We start from the raw sequence: 26706 nt of genomic DNA on the forward strand, positions 1-26706 counted from the left end.
CAAAAAAAACTGTGAAAATTCCATATAAACAAAAACACTTAACTGGGACTTTAAACTAATAACAACATGATATTTGTCAAGTAATACTGGGCTACCTACCTAGCAGATAGCTGTACAGACTACAGTATACTGTAGAGGAGGAATAGAGTACTCTATAAAGTACGCTTAGTGTCCTCTGATTTCCTGACTTACGAAAAGACACGGCCTTCCTCCCTAAAGGTGTTGAGACCTTCGTCACAGGACTTGGATCTCTCGGTGGTGATGGCCAGCAGGTAAGAAGACCGACGACTTTTAATACTGCCTGAAGAGACAATAGCAAAGTCAGAGGGAAAAAAGCAAAGGAGGAGAAAGGTACCCAGCATAAAAGACATGATAGTGCCACATGAGCTAACAACAAGGTAAGTAATATGACACTAGCTAGGTGGTTTATTATCAAGTGTTATCCAGTGAAAGTTAAAAAAAAGGGGGGGAGGCTTTATCTCCCAGGGTATAAGGTGTAGGTGCTGAAACAGTCTAATAAGTCAAGTTCCTATTAGGCTTCAACCACAGCAGGTACAGATATGACAGAACCACGCCAATACAACACTGCTCCACCTCTTTCCTGTAACTTCTTGATCCAGGACAAGCCACAAAATGGAACCATCTACACAGAAATGAACAACATGAAATGAAGACCAACAAACTGTGTCTTGTCTCGCCTTTGGCCATGGTGGAGCATCAGATAGCTTAATTTGTTCTAGTGTATCATACGGCTATAGTATTACCACTGTGGTCTAGTCACTGCAGCCCCAAAAGGACACAGCAAACATGTGTCCCATGACATACAGTTTGTTAGCTTCCTGATTTACTTTTGTGATAAAACAGTAAGGTTTTAATGATTTTATTATTTATTAATTAACAACACCATTAGTTACAACTAACAACCCCTTTGGTGCCATCCCAACAAAAGCAGAAATATTCTTAATTGCATCACAGGACAAACTTGGTTTGTGCTCAAACACACTTCCAAGCTGACTCACAACTCACACCTAAATGACTCCAGACTTGTGAACTCAAGAACATTATGGATTTTTCAACATTTCTAGAGAAGAAAGTTTTGGTTTTTATGCAGTCCTTTATTGCATCATTGTACATGTCTGCCCGCTATGGGGATGTAATGCCCAAACAAAACACACAGCAAGCTGTGTGTGGTTGTGTTGGTGACACAATCAATATGGTGTTGTAACCCCCTTGGGCTTAACAGAAAAACTGCTTCCTGTAAAGAATGTGGGGAAAAAAGAAAAGAAAAGAAAAGTCAGCCATCTCAGGTCACCATCTTGAAAACTCACCCAAAAAGGTCAGTGTTGCAGATAGCCTGTAAATAGGCTTTGTTTACATGGGATTATCATAACATTAGCAATAATTTCACTGTTGTAACTGTAAAATCAGGTGTGTTGGCTCATGTGGAGCTCCCTTGTTTTTGTAACGCAGCGTAGCTGTTCAGGGTAACATGTTGAACTTTACTTCTCTCTGCCAGTGTAGAATAATGAAAACACCTTATGACAATACAACTGAAAGTGAAACTGAATAAACTAACAACCTTGCTTGATTTCTTATTTCTATTTAAAAATTTGCATTATGATTATTTTTACTTACGGTAGCTGTTTGTTTGCTTAGCATAAAAAGCAGCAGGACGAACCGGTGTTTGCTCATCTCAAAATAAATCAAGACAAGTTACAGATTTTGAAAATTAATTTGGATTGGAGTTGCGTCAGGAAGGACATTTGGAGTAAAACATGTACCAAATTTCAACATGTGAAGCCTCAGTGTGACGATTCGCTGTGGCAACCCCTGACGGGAACAGCTGAAAGAGACAGAGCTTGTGAATTGTCCACTACAGATCAATGAGGTCTTGTAATTATATATTATTTTTTGTATTAATCTGGTAAATGTAGTGGAGTAAAAATGATAATATTTGTTAATGTATGAAGTAACAGAAAATGAAAATACTCAAGTACAGATACCTCAAAACTGTGCTGAAGTACAGTACTTGAAAAAGTTTACCACCACTGTCAGACACCTTATTTACCTTTAGAATTAGGCTTTTTGATAAAGTTTATAGTTAGAGCTGGATCAGGTGACCCTGAGCCTTCCCTTAGTTACGCTGCTATAGGCCTAGACTGCTGGGGGCCCCTGTACCTTTCTGCAGGTAGCCCTGGCTCTGGAGCTGTAGGTTTCTGATGAGCAGTCACCAGCCACATCAACGACAGGTTGATGTGACCAATGTTTGATTGTTTGTTGTTTTGTTTGAAGTGCATTTATGCTTTTCTTTTCTTTTTTTCTCCTCTATCCACTCACCCCAACCGGTTGAAGCAGAAGGCCACCCACCAAGAGCCAGGGTCTGTCAGAGGTTTCTTTTCTTAAAGGGAGTTTTTCCTCCCTGCTGTCACCAAGTGCTGCTCAAGGGGGATTTGTTGGGTTCTTGCCCTCCTGATCTTCTGTGTCTGGAAAAAGGCCATGCAACATCCTTTTCACAGATCATAATGGGTGGGGGGCTGGGAGATGATCATGGGGGAACAGCTGCTGGTTGCTGGTCTGAGGTGATGTGAATGAGGGATGTGAAGTTCTGCTTCTCAAACCATCAGGAAAACCCATTTAGGTCATCTGCCAGTTGATGGTCTTCCACAGTAGGGGGGCATGGTTTCCTGCAGCAAGTGAGGTTTTTCAGGCTTCTCCACACAGACGAAGGGTCATTGGCTGAGACCTGGTTTTTCAGCTTTTCAGAGTAGCTCTTCTTTGCTGCTCTGATCTCCCTTGTCAGTGTGTTCCTGGCCTGGCTGTACAGAGTCCTGTCCCCACTGCTGTAAGCCTCCTCTTTAGCATGGCAAAGCTGCTTGAGTTTTACTATGAACCAGGGCTTACAGTATTATTGTTGTATGTGCAGAAGGTTTTGGTGGGCACACATGTCCTCACAAAAGCTGATGTCACAGCGCCAGTGAGTTCATCCAGGTCAGTAGACGCAGACTCAAATACACAACAGTCAAAAGCAGATCTGTAGCTCTGACTTTGACTGCTCAGTTCATCTCTTCACTGTTTTGATCACAGGCTTTGCAGCTTTAAGTTTCTGCCTGTAAGTTGGGATGAGATGGACCATGTAGCGATCAGAGAGACTGAGAGCTGCACAGGAGACAGAGCGATGGGCATCCTTCATTACTGTGTAGCAGTGGTCCAGCATATTTTTGTCCCTAGTAGACAGCTGATGTGTTGTCGGTATTTAGGCAGTTTGTGGGTGAGGTTTGCTCTGTTAAAATCCTCTAAGACAATAAATAGGGAGTCTGGATATTTCTGTTCCATGCGAGTTATCTGGTCATGCAGCCAGGTGTTGTAGCGCCTTGCTAATGCAAAGCTGAGGGGAAATGTAAACCCAGACCAGGATAAATGAGGAAAACTCCCACAGTGAGTAGAACAGTTTGCAGTTCTGAATAGTTACAAATTTTCTCTAACACTGTGACATCTTTACACCAACCTTTAACCAGTGGTAGAATTGAACTGAGATCCCGAGTCAAGAGATGGCTGTAAGTATTATAAATCTTCCCATGTTGAAATAGGGATTAGTCTCACCTCTGTCAACTTAAAACGTTGTTAGTTAAATAGTTAGTTAAGTTATTAGTCAACTTTTTAAGTTGACAGAGATGAGCATAATATCAGAAGCACAAAGTGAAGCTAGTGGAACAGAGGCTAACCAGATGTGAAGACATGACTTCAGCTCTCTGTAGAGCTGCGCTATTTTCTGCCATTTTCTCTGTCAATAAAAACCGGTCACAGAGACTCTGCACTTGTCATCTGTAATGAGCTAACACCATAGCAAAACTCACAAACGTTTTCAAATATTTAGAATCACTATGTATAAAAAAAAAACAATAATTTTGATAACGGTAAAGGCTACAGCAGTAGCAACCTCTGTGTGTACTGGAATGGCCCAGGTTGTATTTATTTACTTATTACATTTTTAGATTTGTTAAAATGAACAGAAATATTAATATTTCTGGACATACCCACTTAATTAGGGGCTAGTGCTCAGTTTATGTATTTTCTGTTAATAGCAATAACAGTTAGGCCATTTATCCAACCATACTCGCTATTTTCCTCCTCAGATGAGTTATATGATGTAATATTGCCATTATTTGGCCTATTAACTAAACCTATGAGATCCTTTCTGCCTCCAGAGGAGCTCAGTTCATGAGAAATGTTCACAGAACCAAAACAATTTACAAACACTAGACAGGTTAAGATTAAAAAACAAACCAACTCTTATCAACACACAGTAAAATACTACCGTAAATGTGCTGGAGGGTAAGCAAATGTGTTACACTGACAGATATACACACAAAAATGTTAGAATTTTAACACCACTTGTAGAATAATAACCAGTGAATGTAAAAAAAAACTATCACATTCCCCCTGTATTATCAGCACATTTTAAGATAGCTGTATTAATCATTTGCTATGCAGGACAGGTCACTAACCTATGAAGGGAATAGAGGACCGGGGGTCAGATGCATGCTGTGCCAGGCTACCACTGGCCCTGTGGTTTGGGCCCACAAAGACAGACGAGAGGGTCCCTGATGAAGGTGTCAAACCAGGAAGTGCAGGTGACTCCACAGTTCCACAGTTGTTGTGGGGGTGTAGAAGAAACTGACCAGGGGTCCAGCAGCGTGAAGGTGGCTTCTGTCTGAGCACAACCTTGTGATTCAGGGAAATTTCCTCCCTGCCACCCAGCTTGGCTCTCTCCTCCTCTGAAGGAGGCAGGATGGGGTTAGACTGGGGCTTGGGTACCACCACACTCTCATTGTCTGCAAGGCTATCCTTGCTGTTGGGCCTCCGACTGAGGTAGGAGCTGCTGTAGCTGGGGTCTCTGAAGGAGTGGGCCTGTTGGAAGTGGTGGCCAGTCTTGTGGGAGAAAGGACTGTAGCTTATGTAGTCAACCAGCTCTTTCTCTTTGATTCGCCTTGTTTGGGGTTCAGCTACTTGCTGCCCTGACTGCCTGCTACTAGGAGGCAGTGTGGAGGAGGTTGTGATAGGTCCTGTCACTATTTGGCGCTGAAACCCTCCTGAGACTTTCTGCTTGCTGAATTGTATTGACTGGGGACTATGAGATGTATGTTTGTAGTGTAGTGAGGTGAGTGCAGAGGCTTGAACCGGAATTTTCACAGAACGCTCATAGTCGTGCTCATACTCAGTGCAGGCTGCTAGCAAGCTCTCTGAACATGAGCTGTTTCCTGGTCCCGATACCCCACTCTGGCCCCCTAGCCAATAAGAGGCATGGGAAGCAGTAGCTGCCTGGTGGTGATACAGAAGGGTTTCTCTTCTGCGCTGTTCTGCAGAGATTGTTGAGACAGACATAGGTCCTGGGGCAAGTCCCAAGCCCAGCCCCACTAAACAGTCCTGAGAAATACTGTGGCCACTGGGGGACATGCGTTCTGCTGCCTCACCCTGGCTGTAATACCAGTCTGACAGAGCTTGGTGGCCAAGGGCATCGTTATGGCTGCTCTTCCTTAGCGGAGTCAAAGCTGCAGAGACGATGGCGGCATTGTGGTTAGCAAAGTGAAAGTCCAGTGCACTAATGGCTGAAGAACTGTGACTTCGGTTCCGCCCAAACAGGGCAAAGTGGTCACTAGAATCCTCAGGATCTCTGGGCAAGCTGCAGCGGGGAGGAGAAACAGCACAGAGGTGACTATCCAGTAAAGAGGGGATAAAGCCAGGTTGACACTGCAAGTTGTCCAAGGAGCTGTGGAGGTTGTGGCTGGGCCGGGGGGCAGTGGAAGTTGGCTTGATTGAAGGGCAACAAAAAGGTGGAGGATCAGTGACGTTCTGGGCCTGACCTGAACATGGCTCATTGCTTTTCAGGTAGGCGCCCTGGGAGAAAGCCTGAGAACAGGAGGGGTTAGGGTTGGGTCACTTAGTAAAACATGACAGAAAGGATGAAAAAATGAAGACGGAAGAAACAGCTAAAAGATGTAGTGAGAGCTGTAGTGAGAGCTGTAGTGTGCGCCATGCAGCAGTATTTTTCTACCTTCCAAAAATATATGACAATAACAATAATAAAGCATTTACTGTATGTACCTTATTTAAGGTACTATTTTTACATTAATTATATTTACTTGCCAATCAAAAAGTGATGCACAAATTGTGCCTACAATGAATCTAATCCTTCCTGTCTCCTTGTCCCACATTTCCTTCCAAATACGGTTCTTCCTTTCTACATCATTCCACCTCATCCACTGTCCCTGCTGAGTCTGGGAGACTGCCTTTGCACATTTACCTGCCTCTTCCTTCCTTCTAACCTCCTCAATATCCATCTTCCTTCTGTCAGCTGCTGTTGCTTAGCTCCAAGAAGGTTGTAATGTATTTAAACCAAAACCACCACATCCATGTGGTACCTGGCCTACAATATCCTAATGTTTAATAGCTGCCTGAGCCTGCAACACTGCCTCCTTTGGGTTCCACTTCCTCCCTGCTGAGATTGCTGGTGCTGCACTCTGCACCCCTACATCCCTGGTTTCTGACAGCGTTATCTCCAATCTAGCCTTAGTGCATTTAAACTTCTCTGTCAAACGGGTTATGGGGAGCTCCAAAATCCCTTTTCTGTACAGGGCCACACTGCTGAGGCAGTGTGGAGCTCGCAGCCACTTCCTAATGTATGTGGTAAACATTCTCTCTACTTGCTCTGCCTTAGAAATTGGTACATCATACACTGTCAGTGGCCATAACAATCGTGGCAAAAGACCGAACTGCAGGCACCGCAGTTTGAGTTTGCCTGGGAGGCCTGACACCTTTATGCTCTTAATCCCATTAACTGCCTGCTGCCTCAAGCCCTGAATCTGCTCTTTATCAAAAAAAAGACAATACTCACACTTACCAACTGCAACACATCCTCATCTTTTGGCATAATAGAGAGCTCGAGAATGTTTTCACTACAAAAAAAGATCAAAATATATGAAACAAATAGAAAACAGGTCACTTGTTAATACAAGATGAAATGTATAAACACTAGTCTCCTACCTCTTTTGGATGAGGGTGATCACTTGAGAATAGGTTTTCCCCAGAATGCTCTCCCCATTGACCTCTACCAATCTGTCCCCTACAGAAGACACACACATACACACAGAGACACACATTCAGAGAAGGCTGACATATGTAAAGGTGTAGGTCTGGCTTTAGATGTCGGGCACACAATGGAACAAGATGATCCACAATCATCCAAAACATTTTTGAAATGCTTTATTCATTTTTTATGTTCTAACCCTACTTAATCATCATCATGTTTATCACATGATGTTCCTTGAGAGAGACCTATTTAGTAATGTTGTGTTTGCATTTTTCCAAAGTGTACTTTGCTTACACACTTTAATCTAAAAGTGTAGATTAAATTATATTGTTTCATCTAGAAAAATATAGAGGAGATAGATGTAGGAAAGGACCATCAGCTTTAAAGGCTATAGAAGCACATTGGAGCCCAGTAAAAATCCTGTGCTTAAACTTACATTACTGATGATTAACTCCCAAATCATGCCATTGATGCCAAAATTTTCAATGTGTTTTTGCAAGAGAAACCATAATTATAAATAAACTGTATAAGGACACATGTTTTGTCAGGGAGGCCCTTAATGGAATAGTTCAGAGCGTTTTCAAGTAGGTGTTAAGACAATATTAACGCATCCCTATTTAAGTGAGAACAGGTTTTAAGCCATGTCTACACCGCAAGTGTTACATTGGCAGGGTGTAACATCTGGCCTACAGCTGAAGAGAGGCTTGTGCTTGTGTCTATAATGGGCGTGAGTTTAGTGGCACATTGGAAGGGCCTGTTCAATAGCTAGGGTCTGCCCTCAGTGTATGAGAGGAGAATAGTGCTTGGTGCAGACTTGGCTATGAATTGCAGTATGAGGAAAAGGGTTTAGGAGATCCATGCCCCGCTCTCAGGCACAGGCAGACTCTCTGCATGAAAGGGGAGAGAGAGGGGATTGAAAGATGCAGAAGAAAGGGAGGGAGGATGGATTTGGGGTCAGTGTGGAGAGCAGGAGAAGTGACAATGACCAAGACCTATTTTCACATACACATGGATATATCAATATTGTTTTAACACTAACGTGAAAAATCTTGAGCTAAGTATAAGGTAGATGTGTCATCTGAACATTTCATTTTGAAAATTTAAACAACTCTGCAAAATACTTCAAAAACTAAATTACAGCTGCATGTTTTTTGGAAACGACTGGCACCACTATAAAGTGGAAGCAGACATTATCATCTTTAAGTACTATATGCTAAACTAGCCTGTATGAAGGCTGGAAGACAAAACCCAGGGGAAAATGACTAAACAGTACTTGATGCTGCTCAGTAGTAACTCAAAATGACTCTGATTACTTTATCAACAGTACTGATCAGTTTGACTCTCTCATTTGGATCTAGGGCAGCTGGATGGTCAGAGGACATTATAATGCCTGATTCAGAATATGTGATTTTATTGGTCTGACAAGATTGTCACCATGTCAGATTACATGATTAAAGAGTCATGTATTCTTGTCATTATTTGGACAAGGGATATGACAGACTACATGTTGGTTGCTGAGAGATAACAGCCTGATGTCATTCATTACTTGCGTGAAGGAGGTGCAGGGACCAGGAGAAAAAACATCTGAAACAGTGTGTGATACCGGCTGTTTGTGTTTGGAAAAGCATAAAAACAATAGAGGTTCAGGTAAGGGGTTAGGGAATGTATTATGTCAGTAAGTGTCACTTACTGTGACACAAGTGTCACACACTTTGTGTGTGTGTGTGTGTGTGTGTGTGTGTGTGTCTGTCTTCTACCTGTACGCAGTCCAGCTAGTTGGGCAGAACCATTCTCTTTGACACTCTTCACAAAGATGGTGTCCATTGGCTCCAAACAAGACTGGAAAAAACCTGCTTAAACACATAGAGAAGAACAAACCATATAGGATCCAAATTCAGCCAACCTCTCCTGGACTGGAAATATCAGCAAAACCTCCAAAACCGAATCAGCTCTTCCTACATGTGGCCATGCACACATTGTCAGCATTTGTGTCTTATAAAACAAAACATAATAGATTTAGTAGATTCTAATTAGTCACCGTGGCATGTACATAAAATAGTGTGAATGATTCGTTATATAAAACCCATAGCCTATAGGACTATACATTTGCAAACAATATTTTAAGTCTGCAGAAACATGAAACTGTCACCTTTTCCAAGTGCATTTCCATTGTCTTCATCCTGTGAGAGAAACATGGAGCAAGTATTAGACGAGACTTTGCACACCAGGGGACACTTTTCAGCTCACATTCAGTCCAACCGTCCACTGCCTCTGTCTCTCAGTTTCCTACCTGTCTGTCTGTCAATTTGTTTGCTTACCTGTCTACATGCCTGCCTCTCTTTCTGTCTGTCTGGTGGTTCAGTCTTTTTTACCAAATTGCATCCAGCAGCGGTAGTTTGGTCCAGTGTGTGGTAAGCAATGAAAGACACAGGCATTGTCAACATTTTAGAAACATAAAGGATCCAGTCACTTTTTACTTGTTTTAAAAACTGCTCAGCTTGCAGTTAAAATTAACTGGTTAAGAGAGCTGGTTACACACTTATAGCAAAACCCAGGGGCAGCAGTGTGTCGAAAACATATTTGTTGTTCTCTGTCCCTGCAGCAGAGGTGTCTCCATGAAAATCACAGCACAGAGAGGAATGTACTGTGGAGGAGACTGACCCCGTGTCAACAATAAAAGCAATTATGCAGTGCACAGAATAATTCAAACAATGCTTGACTGGGTGTTTTCTTTTCTTTTTTGGATTTTCTTCAACTACTGATTTGTATTCACAGCTATTTGTGCATTTGTGGTTTTTTGTGAGCTGTCTGTGGTACTGAAGCAACAGTGGTGGTAAGGGCATGCATGAGGGACGTTTCTGTCTTAAATGACATGCTCTGATGTTTATGTTGTCGGTTAACTGCCACTGCGTAATAAAAGGGCTAACTATATGGTTATGACAGTGCATGGGGGAGGCAACAGTGGTGCAGTGGGTAGCGCAGTCGTCTCCCAACCAGAAGATTGAAGGTTCAAATCTTGGTGCCTGCAATCCATGTGCACAGATTCCTTGTGTGTAACATACTTGGCCAATAAAGGTGATTATCATTATCCTTATGAGCTGCGGGTGTTCACACCTGTTCTGATATTGAGCTTCATATGTTCTTCTGTTATGCGCTATGTTCAGGGGCATAGACAGGAATTTATTTGGGGGGGATTGTGTGTTATTTATTACTAATTTTGTGTAAATTTAAAAAGTCTCTGTCCAGGAAATAGGGGTGGAACAGTTCACAAAATGCAGCATTGTTGTTCTACCTTGTTAAAAGCTTGCTAAACCTGAAATCCACCCCCTGGCTACGCCTTTGGCCATGTTGTAGTAACATAAGAAACATAAAACTCTTGTTGCTGCAAATAAGTTTTAGGCTGCATAGGCTATAAAAGACAGAATTTTGTCTATACTGTTGTGTGCAGCTTTAATAGGCTACACCCAGCTGGGGTCCAAACTGCTGGGTGAGGTCACTAGTCTGAACGTACAGTCGAGGTCATCACTCTGGCATCTTGCTGCCTGTAGCCAGGTACTCTTGGTGTTCTTGTTCAAGGAAGATTTGTTGGGGTTTCTCTACCTATACTTTGATATTTCTACCATGTGCCTCAATGATTTTTTTTATTTGTGTGTGTGTGTGTACCTTTGTACTTACCTTTGTACCTTTGCACAATGACTGTTGACTGGTGCACATGCTGCTCCCATGCAGCATACATTCTCTGTTATATTCTTATATATTTTTATTATATTGCTCCATTTGCTGCTTAAAGTGCCTTAGATTTTGTGTTACTTATTTATCTACTTTATATTTCATTTGTATTTTGTGGCATTCATGTGGACGGCAAAGTAAGAATTTCATTGTACAAGGAAACATGTTTCCTAACTGTGCATATGACAAAATAAACACTTTGAACCTTTGAACCTTTGTATTTACACTTACCTTGAAACCTTGAAGAGAGGACTCTGGAGGGTAGACAATGAAGTGGCGCAGAGTGAAGCCGAATCCTTGCGAGTTCTTCTGGAGAAAAATGGTCCGCAGGCGTTGCCTCAACACACCCTCCACCTCACCCATCGAGAACGGCCGACGTCTGTTCTTAAAGGACGACACCATGCCGTCTCTTTTCCCTTTAGCCTGTTGAGAAGACAAGATGGAGAAAATGTTTTGATCAGTTGATTGGCTTGGTTTGAACAATGGACCTTCCTTTTCCTCTTGGTAGAAAATGAACACAGAGAAAATTTTACTATGTGAATCTCAAAGTACATCTCAAGCCTCATCAGTCAGTTTAAGGTGTCTTCACTGAACTTGTGTATGAAACTATGTGGGATTTAGCCATAGCTGAAGTGTGAGGGTCGATATGATCTGTTCGCTGAGGACTCTGCCCAAATCTGACCAGAGCACAATTCAACCAATGCCAGGAATTTTTACAGGGCTTCCTCTCTCCAAAGAGGAAACTCCATTTTCACCAGTAACTCAAAGTATAATCACATTTATTACCTCCAGGCAATAACAGCAGAGTTAAAAATATATACCATCTATAAATAACAATCATGGAACAACAGGAACTTATTAGAGTTAAAACAGATGTGGAAAATCTGATCAACAATAGGCAAAGGGAGCACACAACTTCACAGAGTGTGTGAGTAAAATAGCCAAAACTACAGGTGTAATTTACAGCACTGATAATCGCTGCATTTCATTTAGGTTCACTAATTACAGGGCCATGCTACTGGGCGTTTTCAGTGGTGTTTATAGTGTGAGGCGTACCTCCCTTGGGGGGTGCCAGAAGATTTCAGGGAAGGTGCAACATGAGAAAAAATAAACCAGAAATAATATCTGTAATCATTAAACTATGTGTGGGACAAAATGGATCGACTTGTAGTAATTGTGTGAGAGAGGAGACAAAGTTTGGGGCGAGTAGAAAATGGAGAAAGTATGATGATGAAGTTTTAAAGTTTGGAGTTTCATGGACTGGTCCTGATGCTGCTCCACTGCCACAGTGTTATTTACACAGCGGTGCTAGTTAATGATAGTGAGAGACCATGTAGATGGGAGTTTCTGGTAGAAAACTAGAGGATTCACAGTGACAAAGGAAAGTAATTGAGAAATCAGTACTGTGAATACGAGGCAACCGAAGCATCATATCGTGTTACACATGGCAGGTATATGGAACACGCAGGATGTGGAGACTGATATGAAAAGCAGCACCATGCATGGTGTACAGTGAAGGTCTTCTTTGATGTGTTCAGACATTATTTGACTTGAGTAAAACTGCACAAATAGACCATACAGTGTATGATTTTGTTGAATTGAGGCTATGTTAGTAAGGCTGCTGTGTCTGTTTTCATTTTGTGACTGTGGAGGGTTAATTGCTAAATAATTTAGCCCACAGATTAAGCATGAATGTGAAACTTTAGATAGTGAATTTTTTTTCTTTTCATTCTGAACAAGTCAATATTTAATAGTCCTTTACACTGCTTGCTTAATACAACAGGCTACACCAACAGTGACAATAAATGTTGTATACACACACACATACACAGTCATTGCCAAAAATATTGGTATCACTGCATTTCTGTCAGATAATCCACCCCTTCTCTTGGGAAATTGTTGCAATCACCAATTCTTTGGGTGCAGGGGTGCCAAGGACACCACAGTGGTGGTGATGAATGATATCCTAGTTTTTGGCAAATATAAGTGAATCCAATAGACGAGTTGGCTCAAACTCAATGAACGACTCCTGCCACCAGCAAAAACTTACCAAAGTGTTGACGTGGCCGACAATGGCAAGATTGGAAATGGGCATCGTTTTTGAGGAACTTTATGCCATTTCGGGCAAAAGTGTGCCTGAGTTTGAGGCCACCCACACACAAGAGAACCTTTCTGCCATTTGAGAGACCCTCAGCATCTGTGTGACAACCAGCAATGTGTTGCTGCCTGAGTGTCCTGATGGGAACGTTTTTGACTTATGTGGCACTTTAGCTGTCTCTAAATTGCCCGTAGGAGTGCTTGTGTGTGTGAGTGGTTGTTCATCTGTGTGTTGGCCCTGCGATGGACTGGCGATCTGTCCAGGGTTTACCCCACCTTTCACCCGCAGCTGGCTGGGATTGGCTCCAGCCCCCCGTGACCCCGTTTGGGACTAAGCGGTTTAGAAAATGGATGGATGGGAACTTTTTTGACTTATGTGGTACTTTAGCTCTAATTTGGTGAGGAGACCCAGATGTCACTTGAAAACCCACACAGGCCTTTTAGACCCTAGATATGCTGTTTTATTAAATTAATTGGTTTTACAAAAAATCTGGGTGAGCAGTGATTTTCAGGAAGTTCAATAATTAGTGTGCAGTGATGATCTATAGCTGTTTCAAGCCTGATAAGAACATTTCTTTGGCAAAATATTGACCTTTGGCAAGATATAGTCAAATTTAATCTACTGGCATGAAAGAAATATGGTATTGAGGGTTTTACCTCCAAACTATGGCTTCACCTCTTACCCAGGATAACTGATGGTGCTGGTTAACTCTAAGTTGGCCCCATCTTCTTTGTGATGCAACGGGGGTCAGCTGTGGTGAGGCACAAGGTGAAACACTCTGTAACACTGCCAGCCAGATACAGCGAGGTTCAGCATCGCTACAGTCAACCCCGACAGAACAATGAAATTGCCACTCATGGCCCAGTGGAGCTGGTGCGACACCCGACACCCTCAGCATAGCATCTTCACATTCACATACACTTGTATTATCTCTGTAGGGAGCACACAGTAGCTCACGCCAGGGGTCACAAGGGTTCGGATCCCGCAGGTGAGATATCCAGTCACATTGGTACAATCTCAGTCTCAACTTAGAGTAAATGAGTGGAAAACCCACTTGCACACAGTATTACTCCTTGTTAAATTTTAGTCTTGTCTCTGGATTTTGAAAACAAATCCATAGCAGAGTGGTTGGATTTTGTTCCTGGAAGAAGGCAGTTTGTAGTCAGAGCAGATTTTAGAACTAAATAATCCAATCTTGCTGAGATCCAGTCAGTCCCCCTCCATGATGGCACAAAAGTGCTGCACTGGCTGTGGCTCTTCTCAACCCTGCCATGTCTCTTTCTTTTCTATTTGCTGACATCCCCACACTCTCTTGCTCTCGCTCACTTTCCTCTCATCTTTTAGTAATCCTTCCTCTTGCTCTCCTGGGTCTATTTGGTGACATCCCCACACTCTCTTGCTTTCGCTCACTTTCCTCTCATCTTTTAGTAACACAGTCCAGCCCACTGGTGAAGCAGAGAGCAATGTTACTCTCCCTCTTACTGTGCTGATCTCCCTGTCTTCTGCATTCAGACTCACATCCTGCTAGTTTATGAGAGCCATAATCGACAGAAACTGGTCATGCAAGCAATTACAAACAGTTTCTGTCAGTTTCTAAACTGTGTGCTATTATTAGCAGCATTCTGTTGGTAAATCTTTAGTCTCAAATATAAAATATTGTTTTTTTTATTTTAATGTATGATGGACCTAACACTCAGGAAAATATCTGATAGGTGTAAGGAAAAGTTCAGTATTTTAAATGATTATTTTCTCATTCTGAGAGTGATGTAAGACGACTTACTTATATGTGTGCAGTAAAAATGTTGAGCTTGGACAACATTATCCTAGCTTAGCAAAATAAGTAGGGCCTTATTAATACTGGGTCTTGAGATCAATACTGAAATACATTTTGGGACCTGAAAATGAATTTTGTGTATGATATATGTGCTTGCACGATATACTGTACAGTATATATCTAGTAAAAAGAAAGTGGGGGCAAATGATAGTCTGGCTTTATTCAAAGTTTAAATAATGCCTGTATAGTTCACTGATTAATGGAATAAACAAACATGCTACAACATTTTAAATAGCACTTGAAGCTTATATTGTCATGGGTGATTTAGTGATTTAGCACTATATATACATATATACATACATATACCTAGTGCACACACACCATACCATAAAGTATGAAGAATTTATCATTGAATTTTCACTCCGCTGCCCAGTTTGTGTTAGTTTAGATCACCTACAGAGTATTGCCAGGGTGTTAAAATATTGTTTCCTTTCTAAATCCATCTAGAATTTGAAAGCCTTCAAAGTTGTGCACCTTTCAGGCCACAAGAGAAATGTAAATGAGAATGTATGTGCATCTGTGTCATTTTGGGTCTAATGAAGCTCTAAATAAGTAAGTGAATGAAAATTTAAAAAAAGATTAGAACCAAACTGTCAACTACCATGAACGTGCTGCTTTAAGAACTGTGAACTCCAGACTCTGTGTGTGTGTGCATACAGGCTCATATGTGTGTGTGTGTATGCATATATGTAGGCCTACATTTCTGTGGAGCCTCTTTCCTGAGGGTGCTGTCTGCCAACATCAGCACTGAGGCTGTTTCTCACTCCACTGACCTTCAGCAGTACAGAAGTCTTTTTGAGCACACTCACTGACATAATGCATTCCCTAACGCTTTACCCTAACATTAACTATCACAACTAAATGCCTAACCCCAGGCCTTCCCCTCACCCTAACCTAAACCTAATTCTAATCTTAAAGCTAAAAGCAAGACTTGGCCTTCAAAAAGCCCAGTTACAATGTCCTTATAACACCAAAATGTCCTCACTCCCATGATATAAAAATCAAACCAGTCCTCACACTGCTGGCTGTACAAGTACACAAACATGCACACACAGTCATTATGTAATAGCAGGACATGGAAATACACCCCACACCTCTACTGGCATTCTAAGGTTCTCACAGACACATCAAACACACACATACATGTCATGGCTACCTACACTGATCGTCCTTTTGTTCTCTCAAGGAACTCCAAATGAAATTGCTTCCTGACAGCCTCACAGAATACAATAGTACAATCACATAGTCTTATCAGGGAATGTTGTTTGCAAATTAGTTTTTTTTATGAATTCCTGCTCCCTTACATCACTTGTGACATGCAATCATGCATAGACCACAGGAATTAAATTCTGTTATGCAAGCACTGGTCCAGCGTACACCAGCCATCATCATCTAACATCATGGGGTCAGACTGGGATTTCTGAATAGTCTTCTGTTTGCTGATTGATGAAGTTCTGCTTCAATTTTATCATGCTTTAGAGCAACAGGAAATTAGCAACAATGTGACGCCAAGTACAAGAAGAGCCTGTGCTGATAAACAGTGAGTAATAAAAATGACTGAGAGGCTTTTGCAAGGTAAAATGAACTATGGTCTATAGGCAATATGTTGGGCCAATACTTACTTTGCAATAGCAGTTTCAATAATAGAAACATGCAAACTATGGAAATTCTTCCTGTTTAGGGGGAATGACGCCTTACTACCTTAAGTAATGCATAATGTAAATAACAGAAAAAATTTTGCTATGTGTGTGGAAGCCCATTAATAGGAGCACATCAGTACATGAATCAAACCTTTCCTAATGCACTCTGTGTACCTCTTTACCTCGTTAACTAAATAATAAACCTTAATGGGTTTGTGGAGCTACTAAGGGGGAAGGTTGGCACCGTGGTTAGCACTGTCACCTTGCAGCAAGAAGATTCTGGGTATGCAGTATGCACTTGAATGGGAATTTGTTTCCATAATAGGGGTTTCCACTTGGTCTCTATACAAAGCAAAGTTGTATCATATAACTCAGGGAATTCAGACCATGAATATATTATTACAGCAACACACAGATGGTTAAAATGAACTAAAACAACAATTAACAAAGTAGTTTACAGTAAAATTTATACTAGTCTTAAATTTGACTAGAAATATGATTCCTTTGTTTCGGAGGCTACTGTTTTGGCTGGGAATCCCTCACCAGGGGGTGAAAGGGAAAAGGGGACTCAATATGCAAGCTCAGGTGCTAGTGAGGAAGTGTCGTTATTGCACAACAATAGAAAGAACAAAGTCAATTAGATATACAGGGTCCAAACCAGGGTAGAATAATGGAGGCTGAGGGGACGAGGACGGGCAGGTGTGTAGACAGGATAACTGCAGGAACCAGGAGAGTCAGAGGACTAGGACAGGCAGGTGAATAGACAGGAGAACAGCAGCAGCTGAGATGACAGCTACAGCAGAAAACAAGTTCTTCAAAGATCTTCTGAAATTTCTGATGTAGCCTACAGAACTTTTATATTAACTGACACCACTGTCAGTGCAGAAGAACTCAGTGAAAACAAAAACAAACTCTTTGAAACATGTATGGATCAAGAAGTTTATCTCTGTTGGTCCCACCTTTGTATTTTTCTTTACCTTTCAAATGAGACCAAGGTCATGACTTTACTCAAAAGGGGAAAAAAAAAAAAAAATCACCTTTTTATTTTGGGTACATCATTTTGGAGCTTGTGCACAATAGTGGGGGTGTATTTCAACAAATGAATTCAAATATTACCCCAAATATAAAAGGAAGGATTAGGGACTCATTGGAATTACTGTATAAGAGCTTTCATCAGAAGAGATTAGCAGCTTTGTTAATCCCCAGACATCCCTAAACAAAGGGTTTCTGACAGCGTTCGGATTACAAGTCAAGTCAACATGTTTATTCTCATATGCACAGTACGAAAACACGTTTCCCTGTACAATGAAACTCTTATTTACAAGGGAGCGGGGCAAGTTTCACGCCCCTAAACAAAGACATGAGCTCACACAGTAGTGACAAAAATTCAAGTTTCGGTGGTCCCAAATAATCAATAAGCATAATTTTGTTATATCATAAAAGAAATTACATACAAACTGAAAAAATAAACGCCCCTCCCTCACCTTTTTGTCTTACACTTCCCTCCCAAGACACAGAAGTTGCCTGACTGGGATATGTGCAGTTTTTGTTTGCTTGTTTGTTTTAATCAGGGGTCATGAGCTGTTTTCATGTATTATTTTGTACATGTATGTGTATTGTGCATGGACATGGTGTCAACCTGCTGAAGCACACCTTCTCAACACATTCCACTTGAGCAGCCTCAAGCTCATCAACACCCTCCCACAGAAACTTTCCATGCAATGACAAATAAATTATAAAATAGGCATAAACTACTATTCCTGTTCCTAACAAACCTGTTAAGTCTTGCATACAGTATTAATCATGAGTAATGAGTTCATATTATATGAGCATTGCACAACAATCTCATTGTCTACTATATGACAGAGTTTTGTACCATAGTTTTTTATTTTCCAAGGTGTTTCGGTAGCCTCCTCTGTGTGCTTTTTTTATACACCAAGTGTTGTTAATGCATGAGTGAACACATGCTCAGTACAGACATGAGCATGAGCCTCGTGCCAGGGGCATGTGAGATGCTGCACATACTATGCGTGTAGTGTACACGTGGCTTTACACCAAATACTGCAGTTGAGGACACTGCACTCCTATGGTCTGTGTCTTAACACCCGACATCACCAATAAAAACAATGCTGGTGAGCATTTAATCTCAGCCATTGTATTGGAAAGTGATGACTGTTGGGACCTAGAAGGAAGACAGTGACCTATGTGTGTTTGTAAATATGTAGAGGCCATAGTCTGGCTTTGACCTTGTATAGATTTTCATCTACACTGCAGGGGGTCTGTGAAGATTCAGTTTCCACTTCTTGTCTTCAACCAGTCACATGCCTCATTTTAGAGGTTGGCCTGATTTGATCCTATATCAATATCAGGTCCAATATTGATGTCATTCACTCACTGGATATCAAACAGGGCTGATCTACTTACCCATCCAGTCCACAACTTGCACTAGACCATGAACCTCCCATTAACCTGTGACAACTTCAGTCTGTATCCAAGTGAGCAAATAACATTAGCTGTTGGTTTTTCTAAAATGTTATTTGTTTGGAGATATTTTAGTCCGGAAACGTTATAAAGCAAGACACTACGTCCAAAACCAGCTCAGCAAAACATGGAAGTACGGTTGCATTGTATAATACAACCAATTTAATGAAGCACCTGCAAACTCTTAAACTTCCAGCAGACAAGTCAAAAGGCTAAAGGGATTACAAAGAAGCTGCCCAACTTCATTATGCTCGATGACCAACCACTATCTGTAATAGAAAATGTTGGATTTTGTAGCCTGTTGGAGCACTTAGAGCCCAGGTTTAATCTGCCATCCAGAAAATACATTTCAGAGACTGCTATACCCGAACTATACAACCGAGTGTCATCACAGTTAGAAGATGTTAAAGCCATGAACTTCACAACTGATATTTGGACCTCAGATGTGAGCAGCATCGAAGATGATCCCCTCTTTTCAGGTGTAAGAAGAGTTTGCATACAAGTGGTGGATGAACAGACAGTGCTAGAATATCATAGATTACCATGTACACACACACAGTTATGCGTGTGTGAAGCTCCGATAGCTATGTGTGAGAGAGACTTCTGTAGCATCAGTGGTCCAGTCATGTCCAAACTTTTCTCCATGCATGAGCTGTCCTGGCTCAATCACAAGTAAATTACTGATTGAATGTGAGCTCTGTGGTTTCAGAGCGAGATGCCACTTTACAGCGCAATCACCTCACATCAGTCACTCGCCTGCAGGCACAACATGACCCCACACTTCCATATCTGAACTTCATGTACTCTATGGAGCAAATAACAATGTTCACCAAAGTTCACTGAAGTTATATTAGCTGACAGTTTTTGTCAAAATACTATAAATAACAAAGTGGTAAATCAGAGAAATGTACCGTCTCCTCCAAAGGACCCTCCTGTCACTAATTTGGCTATGTTAAGAAAAGAAATCCAAACAGTCCTCCAAAGAGCAACCACGCAAATTTCTGTCCAGTGAACACTGGGTTCATCATATTTGAAATGTAGCCTTTCCCGTCTCCCTGGTATATAAAACATCAAACAAACAGCTGAGCTGATAAAGATGAATATGTAGTAGAGTTTAAAATGTAAACATTTTGTACATTGAGTACTTAAAGCTTCACTAATTAATATATTTGATCTTTGTTATTTTTTCTGGCCCAAAATGTACCACTAAATGTCTCTATACATAACCCTGGGGTTCTGTCTCTCTATATATAGCTAATGATGATTGTCTTTGTTTTCCTGTTTTCCTGTGTCCTACACTCTGACAGACATACATTGCTTATGTAGGCTGTAGCAACTCCTCCTCCTTTCTTATTACACCTATTAAAAACATTTCTACACCAAAAAAAAAAAACATTTGATAATCCTTACTCCAAGTCTCTGAAAATGCTATTACATTGCATTTAAACGCCTATTACAACTGCCTTAACGTTATCATCACTATAATAGTCACATTTAACAATGCTATTGACAAAACTTTGTAATCAGTATGAATTTCCGTGTCATGGTGTTTATTTAATGCATATCCTGACATGTAACAGCCACTAGTTCAGATCCTTAAGATAATAACACACATTTATAATCTTTCATGTCACACAAGCTCTAAACCACACCTCTAGCCTTCGTTCATTGACTGAACTCCAAATTTTCTAGCCCCTAAATCTATTTAGTTTTTGTTGATTCTATTAGCACAGGGGTCCACATACTACAGTATATACACACAGTAATATGTTTAATTCCCACAGACAGCACATGTCAATTTCACAAAGCAAGGCTCACATACCATTACACAACAGCCGCAACCTGCTGGATTAAACTTCAATAGCACTTGCCATGCTTGCCAGGTCACACTTGCATATGTACTCTCACATCGCACACAGACAACACAAGCCTTATCTGACCTGCGTTGCATCATGTCATACTTAATCTATGGGAGAGTTTACAGCACTTTCCTATCTTCACTGCAGAACAAAAACAATTAAAATATCAAATTCAAAACAGCATAAGGATTGTACAAAACCAGTGCATTTACATCCCTAAAAGTAAAAAGGTCATTCCAATATCTTTTTTATAGTGGTGCATGTGCACTCTATTGGGCACCCACCAGACATAAGTCAGTGATATCAAGATGGCTAGTGAAATCAGGATTTATTTACTTTCTAGGCTCCTGTTTGGACTGTCACTGCCAACTTGGCTTGGTCTGAAGCAAGCCTGCTGCTAAAGTCTAAACATTTTGTAGGTTTCGCACTATGCCCCTGGGTGCCAATGTGTTGTGTCAAAATCTAAGTGTGTTCATAATAACTGGCCAGGTGTATCCTCCACCTGGCATTGGTGTTTACTGTCATCTAGACTGAAGTGATAGAAATGTCAATCGTTAGTTGGCAGCAGTGAACAAAAGTGAGTTGATATTGATGCAATCACATGGTCACCAATGAGTACTCTAGTGGTATTAGTCATCATTTATGCAGCAGGGGCTTAAACATTCTGATTTTTTTGTTTCTGATCAGCTCCAAAAACATTGGATTCTACATTTTCTATAATGCATTTCTGATTAAAGCCCACATCTTTTACACTTAGAGTTAACAAGGATCCTACAGAGTCCCAGAAAACTACTCTTCTACTAGCACTACTCTGCCTGTGAAAACAGGCAGAGTAGTGCTAACAATAACAGTTTTGCATGGTCAGTGTAGTGTCCCTTTAAGACTGGAAGACATCTGGAAACAAATGTACAGAACAGGAAAGATTCTATCACTATTAAAACAAGACATCAGAGTGTCTGCATGTAAATTTAATGCCCATTTCACTAATCTATTTAAGTCGACATGGTAGTATCTTGTGTCTCTTTCTCTGTAATCTAATGATGTAGAGCTTCAGGTCCTGGGTGATGATTTTTGAAGTAGTTTGTACACATATTTCCTTTTTTGATACTTTGATACTTCCTTTTTTCCACTTGATAAGATGCCGTGGATCCTCAAAATAGTGCCCTCCTGATTTGGATAAATGGAATGAAATTATACTTCAACATGCACACTCAACCATCAAGTCCACTGCAATATCCAAAACCATCTGTCCACGATTATTGTTTGTCATGTAACAAACAAACACAACCTATCCAGACTTATAACACACAGACACACGTGACATGCTCTTTATGGTGGACCCTCAGGGAGATGCCATCTGGAAGAAATCTAGCATCAGGTCAGAAGTACACACACACACACACCGACACACCACAGAGTAATGTTTTCATCATTCTATTTAAAGCTCTGAATCAGCTGGGTGAAGTAGAGCGGAGCAGAAAATGTGCAAAAAACACTCACATTTGCACACAAACACTTGTAAACTGACTTTTTCCAACGCACACCCATCATTACATGGCCTCTCACACAGTCCTTCTCCATGGAGTTCTTTTGTTGATTAAAAATATGCATGTACCCATGTGTGCATATGTAGCCTCAGACAATATACTGCTCATTCTTTCTGCTGCTAAAATAAGTTTTGAAGTGAACTCAGACCATGAAGCAGGCAAGATGAAAATAAACTCTGCGTTCATTAGAAACAATAGCTGGCGAAGCTCGAGAATTGATTTCATTTCACAACCACATTCCTAGCTCATTAAATCAACAGCAAAATACACCTACGCATATGAATTCATGACAAACAATGAAGGTCAGCTGTGAAAAACTAACTTTCTTTGGGCTATTCAGTCTTTTATTAGTGAGTGTTGAAGGAGATAGTGGACATAACTGCAGCTACATACATTACATAATTTCCATTTGTGACAGGTACACACATATTTGTATAGCTGTCTTTATAAGGATATAATGCATTTCCTCACTCCTTACCCTAACCTTAATAGTGACAAGACCTCAACTGCTTTGTTAAAAGTGTATGTCTCATATTGTCATGGCATATTAGCCCATTCCTTTCTGATTGGTTCAGGAGCATTTCTGAGACTGTTGGAAAGTCTACCAGTCCTCCTATCTCCTATTTGTTCCAGTAAACGCCTTTGTCTGTCCACAGGAGCAAGTGCAGGATATCCTGGAGTTTACACACCGAAATACTCAAGCTCTACATACACAATGCACCTCTCACAGTCAGGCTAACTAAAGACTCTCCATTATGCTAGCTGGCAGAATGTTTAATTCAACCCTAAGACATGTAATGCCGGCTCATCTGTCCTCCAAATCCACACACCATAGTCTTCACAGACCTCTGATGCCCCCTCTTATCGTTTCTGTTACACATTCTGTCTCAGTGAAATCAAGCGCGGTCACTGGCCGGAAATCGTCTCTACAAAGGGAGTCAAAAGGCCACACTGAAGGCAGTAGAAAGCTGGGCTCAACAACTGTTCAAATGATTTTTCACCAGCTTTCAGGCACTGAAGAGAACATTTTTAAGGTCACAAATGAAAATTAAACCAAATTTTATTTTATTTAAGAATGTGCACCATACATGTTCAGAATCAACTGGGTTTTTCTCACAGACAGGGTCTCAGACTTACAGTATGTAGTAACACAGAAGCCTCAGTCAAATTAGAATTCATATGAATTTTGGCTATGTAATCAGTTCCTGGGACAATATTACTCCTTATGTTGGTTTGCTACTCTGTACATTATTCTGTGATAGTATTTTATGGAGCACTGAAGTCAGAGGACTACAGTGAAGCATGGTGGTGGCAGCATCATGCAGCATCATACTGTGGGGATGTTTTTCAGTGGCAAGAACTGGGAGCCTAGTCAGGATCGAGGGAAAGATGACTGCAGTAATGTACAGAGACATCCTTGATGAAAACCTGTTCCAGATCACTCTGGACCTCAGACTGGGTGCATCTTTCAACAGGACAACGACCCTAAGCACACAGCCAAGATAACAAAGGAGTGGCTATGAGACAACTCTGTCAATGTCCTTGAGTGGCCCAGCCAGAGCCCAGGCTTGAACCCGATTGAACATCTCTGGATAGATCTGAAAATGGCTGTGCACCAATGCTCCCCATCCAACCTGATGGAGCTTGAGAGGTATAGCAAAGAAAAATGGGAGAAACGGCCCCAAAATAGGTGTGCCAAGCTTGTAGCGTCATACTCAAAGACTTGAGGCTGTAATTGGTGCTAAAGGTGCTTCAACAAAGTATTGAGCAAAGGCTGTGAATGTTTATGTACATGTGATTTTTTTATTTCCGTTTTTTATTTTTAATAAATTTGCAAAGATTTCAAACAAACCTTTTTCACATTGTCATTATGGGGCATTGTTTGTAGAATTTTGAGGACAATAATGAATTTAATCCATTTTGGAATAAGACTGTAACCTAACAAAATGTGGAAAAAGGTAAGAGCTGTGAATACTTTCTGGATGCACTTGTAGGTCAACTAGCTTCTACAAGCCCAGTTCTAAAAAGGTTGGGACACTGTGTAAATTCTAAATAATAAAAACAGAATGATATGTAACTGTTTTAAAGCTCATAATTAAGTGGAAATAGTAGAAATACCAAAAAAAAATCTGCTCATTTTAAATATGAAGCCAGCAGCACATTTCAAAAAGCTGGAACAGTCACAGGGACATGTTTCACAGGAAAACAGGTCCCTCTTTTTTAACAACACTTGGGAAGCATCTGAGAACTGAGCAGACCAACTGTGTTAATTTTGAAAGTGAAATGTTTCCCTGTTCTTGCTTGATATAGGATTTTTGTTGCTCAACAGTTTGGAGCCTCCTTTGTCATATTTCTCACTTCATAATGCACCAGATGTTTTCACTGAGTGACAGATCTGGACTGCAGGCAGCACAGTTTAACACCCGGACTCTTATTATGGAGCCATGCAGTTGTAAATGTGCAGAATGTGGTTTGGCACTGTCTTGATGAAATAATCAGAGCCTTCACTGAAAAAGACATCACCTGGATAGCATAGTGGCAGCATAGTGTCTTATTCTAAAATGTATATATATTGTTCAGCCTTCAGAGCTGTGAAAGATATCCATGCCATGTGCACTAATGCACACCCCTGCCATTACAGATGCTGACCTTTGCACTGTGAGCTGACAACAAGCCTTCTCCTTCTACTCTTTAGCCCAGAGGATGTGACATCTATTATTTCCAAAATCATCAGACCACAGGACAGTTTGCCACTCAGTCCATCTTAAATCATTTTGAGCCCAGAGGTGGAGGCGGTGGCATGTCTGGGTCATGTTTATATATGTTCTTTCTTTGCATGCTAGGGCTGTAGGGCTTTGCCTGCTAGGTGCAGCAACAAAGCATTCCCACTACAGAATCATATCTGTTTTAAGTGCAGTGTCACCTAAGAGCCAGACTAAACAATCATGCAATGACTCATATTCATTTGGTACTGTTACCATAGGAATATGGGGTAAAAGAGGTTTTCAAAACATTTAATTCAATTCAATTAATACAATTTACACAGTGTCCCTATTTTTTGGAATTTGGGTCATACATTCTGACTAAATACAAATTTAAAGTCCTTAATGCTGAAATACTGTAAATAAGAAATACTGACACTTTAAATTACTAATGCTTGCTAACACTGTTTGACTGTTTGGCTCACAGCAAATCTGGCCCTGATAAGCCGTGAACCATTTTTTCATACACAAGAAGTGTGTGAAGACTTCTGAGGCTTCAGTTTTTGTCATGCTGCATATGACCAAACAAATGAGCAATTTATCAAATTACCACAAAGTCTTCTACACAGAAAGCTTGGGGCCTTCATGCTTTGCTCATTTGGTAATCCAGCCTTGGGTGCACACAAGCAGGACTACATGCCTGCTGAGAAATCATGTATGTCACACTTTCAGAAACTCAAAAAACATCTCTTCGCCAGAGTGAAATTTTTCAATTATACTTTCAAGTAGTTCATTCTTACATGATCACTGTATGGTTGTACAGACAAAGGCAAATAAAATGCCATGCTAGGAGGCTACCAATAAACAAGCCTTCTTCACTTGTTTGTTGCTGCATTTGAGCAGTTTGTCTACGTGCTGCAGAGATGTTTGACATGTCAAAGTAAGTAAACTCAGAAAACTTTGATATTTCCACCTCTGCCAAACATACGGGGATAATGCCTGTAGTGACCTAAAGTATGTTTGCTAATGTGTGGACAGACAGAAGAAAGTGGACAAGAGGCACTTTTTGGTTTAGGAAAACTTTAACGGAACTCTGAGTGAGAGTTCATGCACTTCAAAAGCTCATGTTATAGTAATGTAAACACATACTGTATGCAGCCCCAGCATGGTTTGTGTGTGTGTGTGTGTGTGTGTGTGTGTGTGTGTGAGTTTCTCCTCACCTGGGCCATGGTGTTCAGCAGATGACTGGCTGGCTCCTGGTCTTCAGCATGGCTTGTGAAACCTCAGGTTGTAGATGATGGTTTCACTTCTCACTCTCTCTCTCATACACACAAACCTTAGTGTCCTATTTTGCTGGTGTGTTGCAAATCCACACACTCACACACATCACCTCCTCTTCCTTCTCATCCTGTGTGACAGCACCATCCTCTGGAAAGCTCACTCTTGGTAAAACAGTTCTCCTTTCTTTTTCTTACCCTTTTTATCACTCTCTTTGTGACTACATTCTGTATGTGGACATCTTTTCTTTCTTTCCAACAGATACAGAGGGAGAGAGTATGTCAGAGGAGCTTGTATCTCTTGATTTCTGCCCTGCACTCCTGCCTTCCCTTTTCAGTATCTGGTTGGTTGTAATCTGGGCTCACACACTGCTCCCTGTCTTTCCTTTTCCACTTGCTCTGCTCTCTTTCTTGGCTGTTTCCCCCTCCCCCTCCTTCCTCCACTCCTCTAA

The 26706-nt window shown here is 41.0% G+C and overlaps 1 protein-coding gene across 5 annotated transcripts in view; it reads right to left on the minus strand.

Annotated features, from left to right (window-relative positions):
* LOC109966702 (rho GTPase-activating protein 21-like) overlaps positions 1–26623 on the minus strand; it is a 39359-nt gene extending 12736 nt beyond the window's left edge. For 2 of the 5 annotated variants that reach the window (XM_020611769.1, XM_020611773.1), the window contains exons 1-9: positions 26198–26623; positions 11048–11239; positions 9406–9450; positions 9237–9267; positions 8845–8937; positions 7042–7120; positions 6893–6953; positions 4506–5907; positions 193–301 (exon numbers count right to left, since the gene is read on the minus strand). In XM_020611769.1, the coding sequence (XP_020467425.1) occupies positions 193–301; positions 4506–5907; positions 6893–6953; positions 7042–7120; positions 8845–8937; positions 9237–9267; positions 9406–9450; positions 11048–11239; positions 26198–26206 (2021 nt within the window). In that variant the 5' untranslated portion in view covers positions 26207–26623. The remainder of the gene's footprint in view (positions 1–192; positions 302–4505; positions 5908–6892; positions 6954–7041; positions 7121–8844; positions 8938–9236; positions 9268–9405; positions 9451–11047; positions 11240–26197) is intronic. The other 3 variants (XM_020611770.1, XM_020611772.1, XM_020611771.1) reach the window with 3 other exon arrangements.
* Positions 26624–26706: the final 83 nt, after the last annotated feature.

Source organism: Monopterus albus, unplaced genomic scaffold (genome assembly GCF_001952655.1).
Source record: "Monopterus albus unplaced genomic scaffold, M_albus_1.0 scaffold117.1, whole genome shotgun sequence".
Lineage (NCBI taxonomy): Eukaryota > Metazoa > Chordata > Actinopteri > Synbranchiformes > Synbranchidae > Monopterus > Monopterus albus.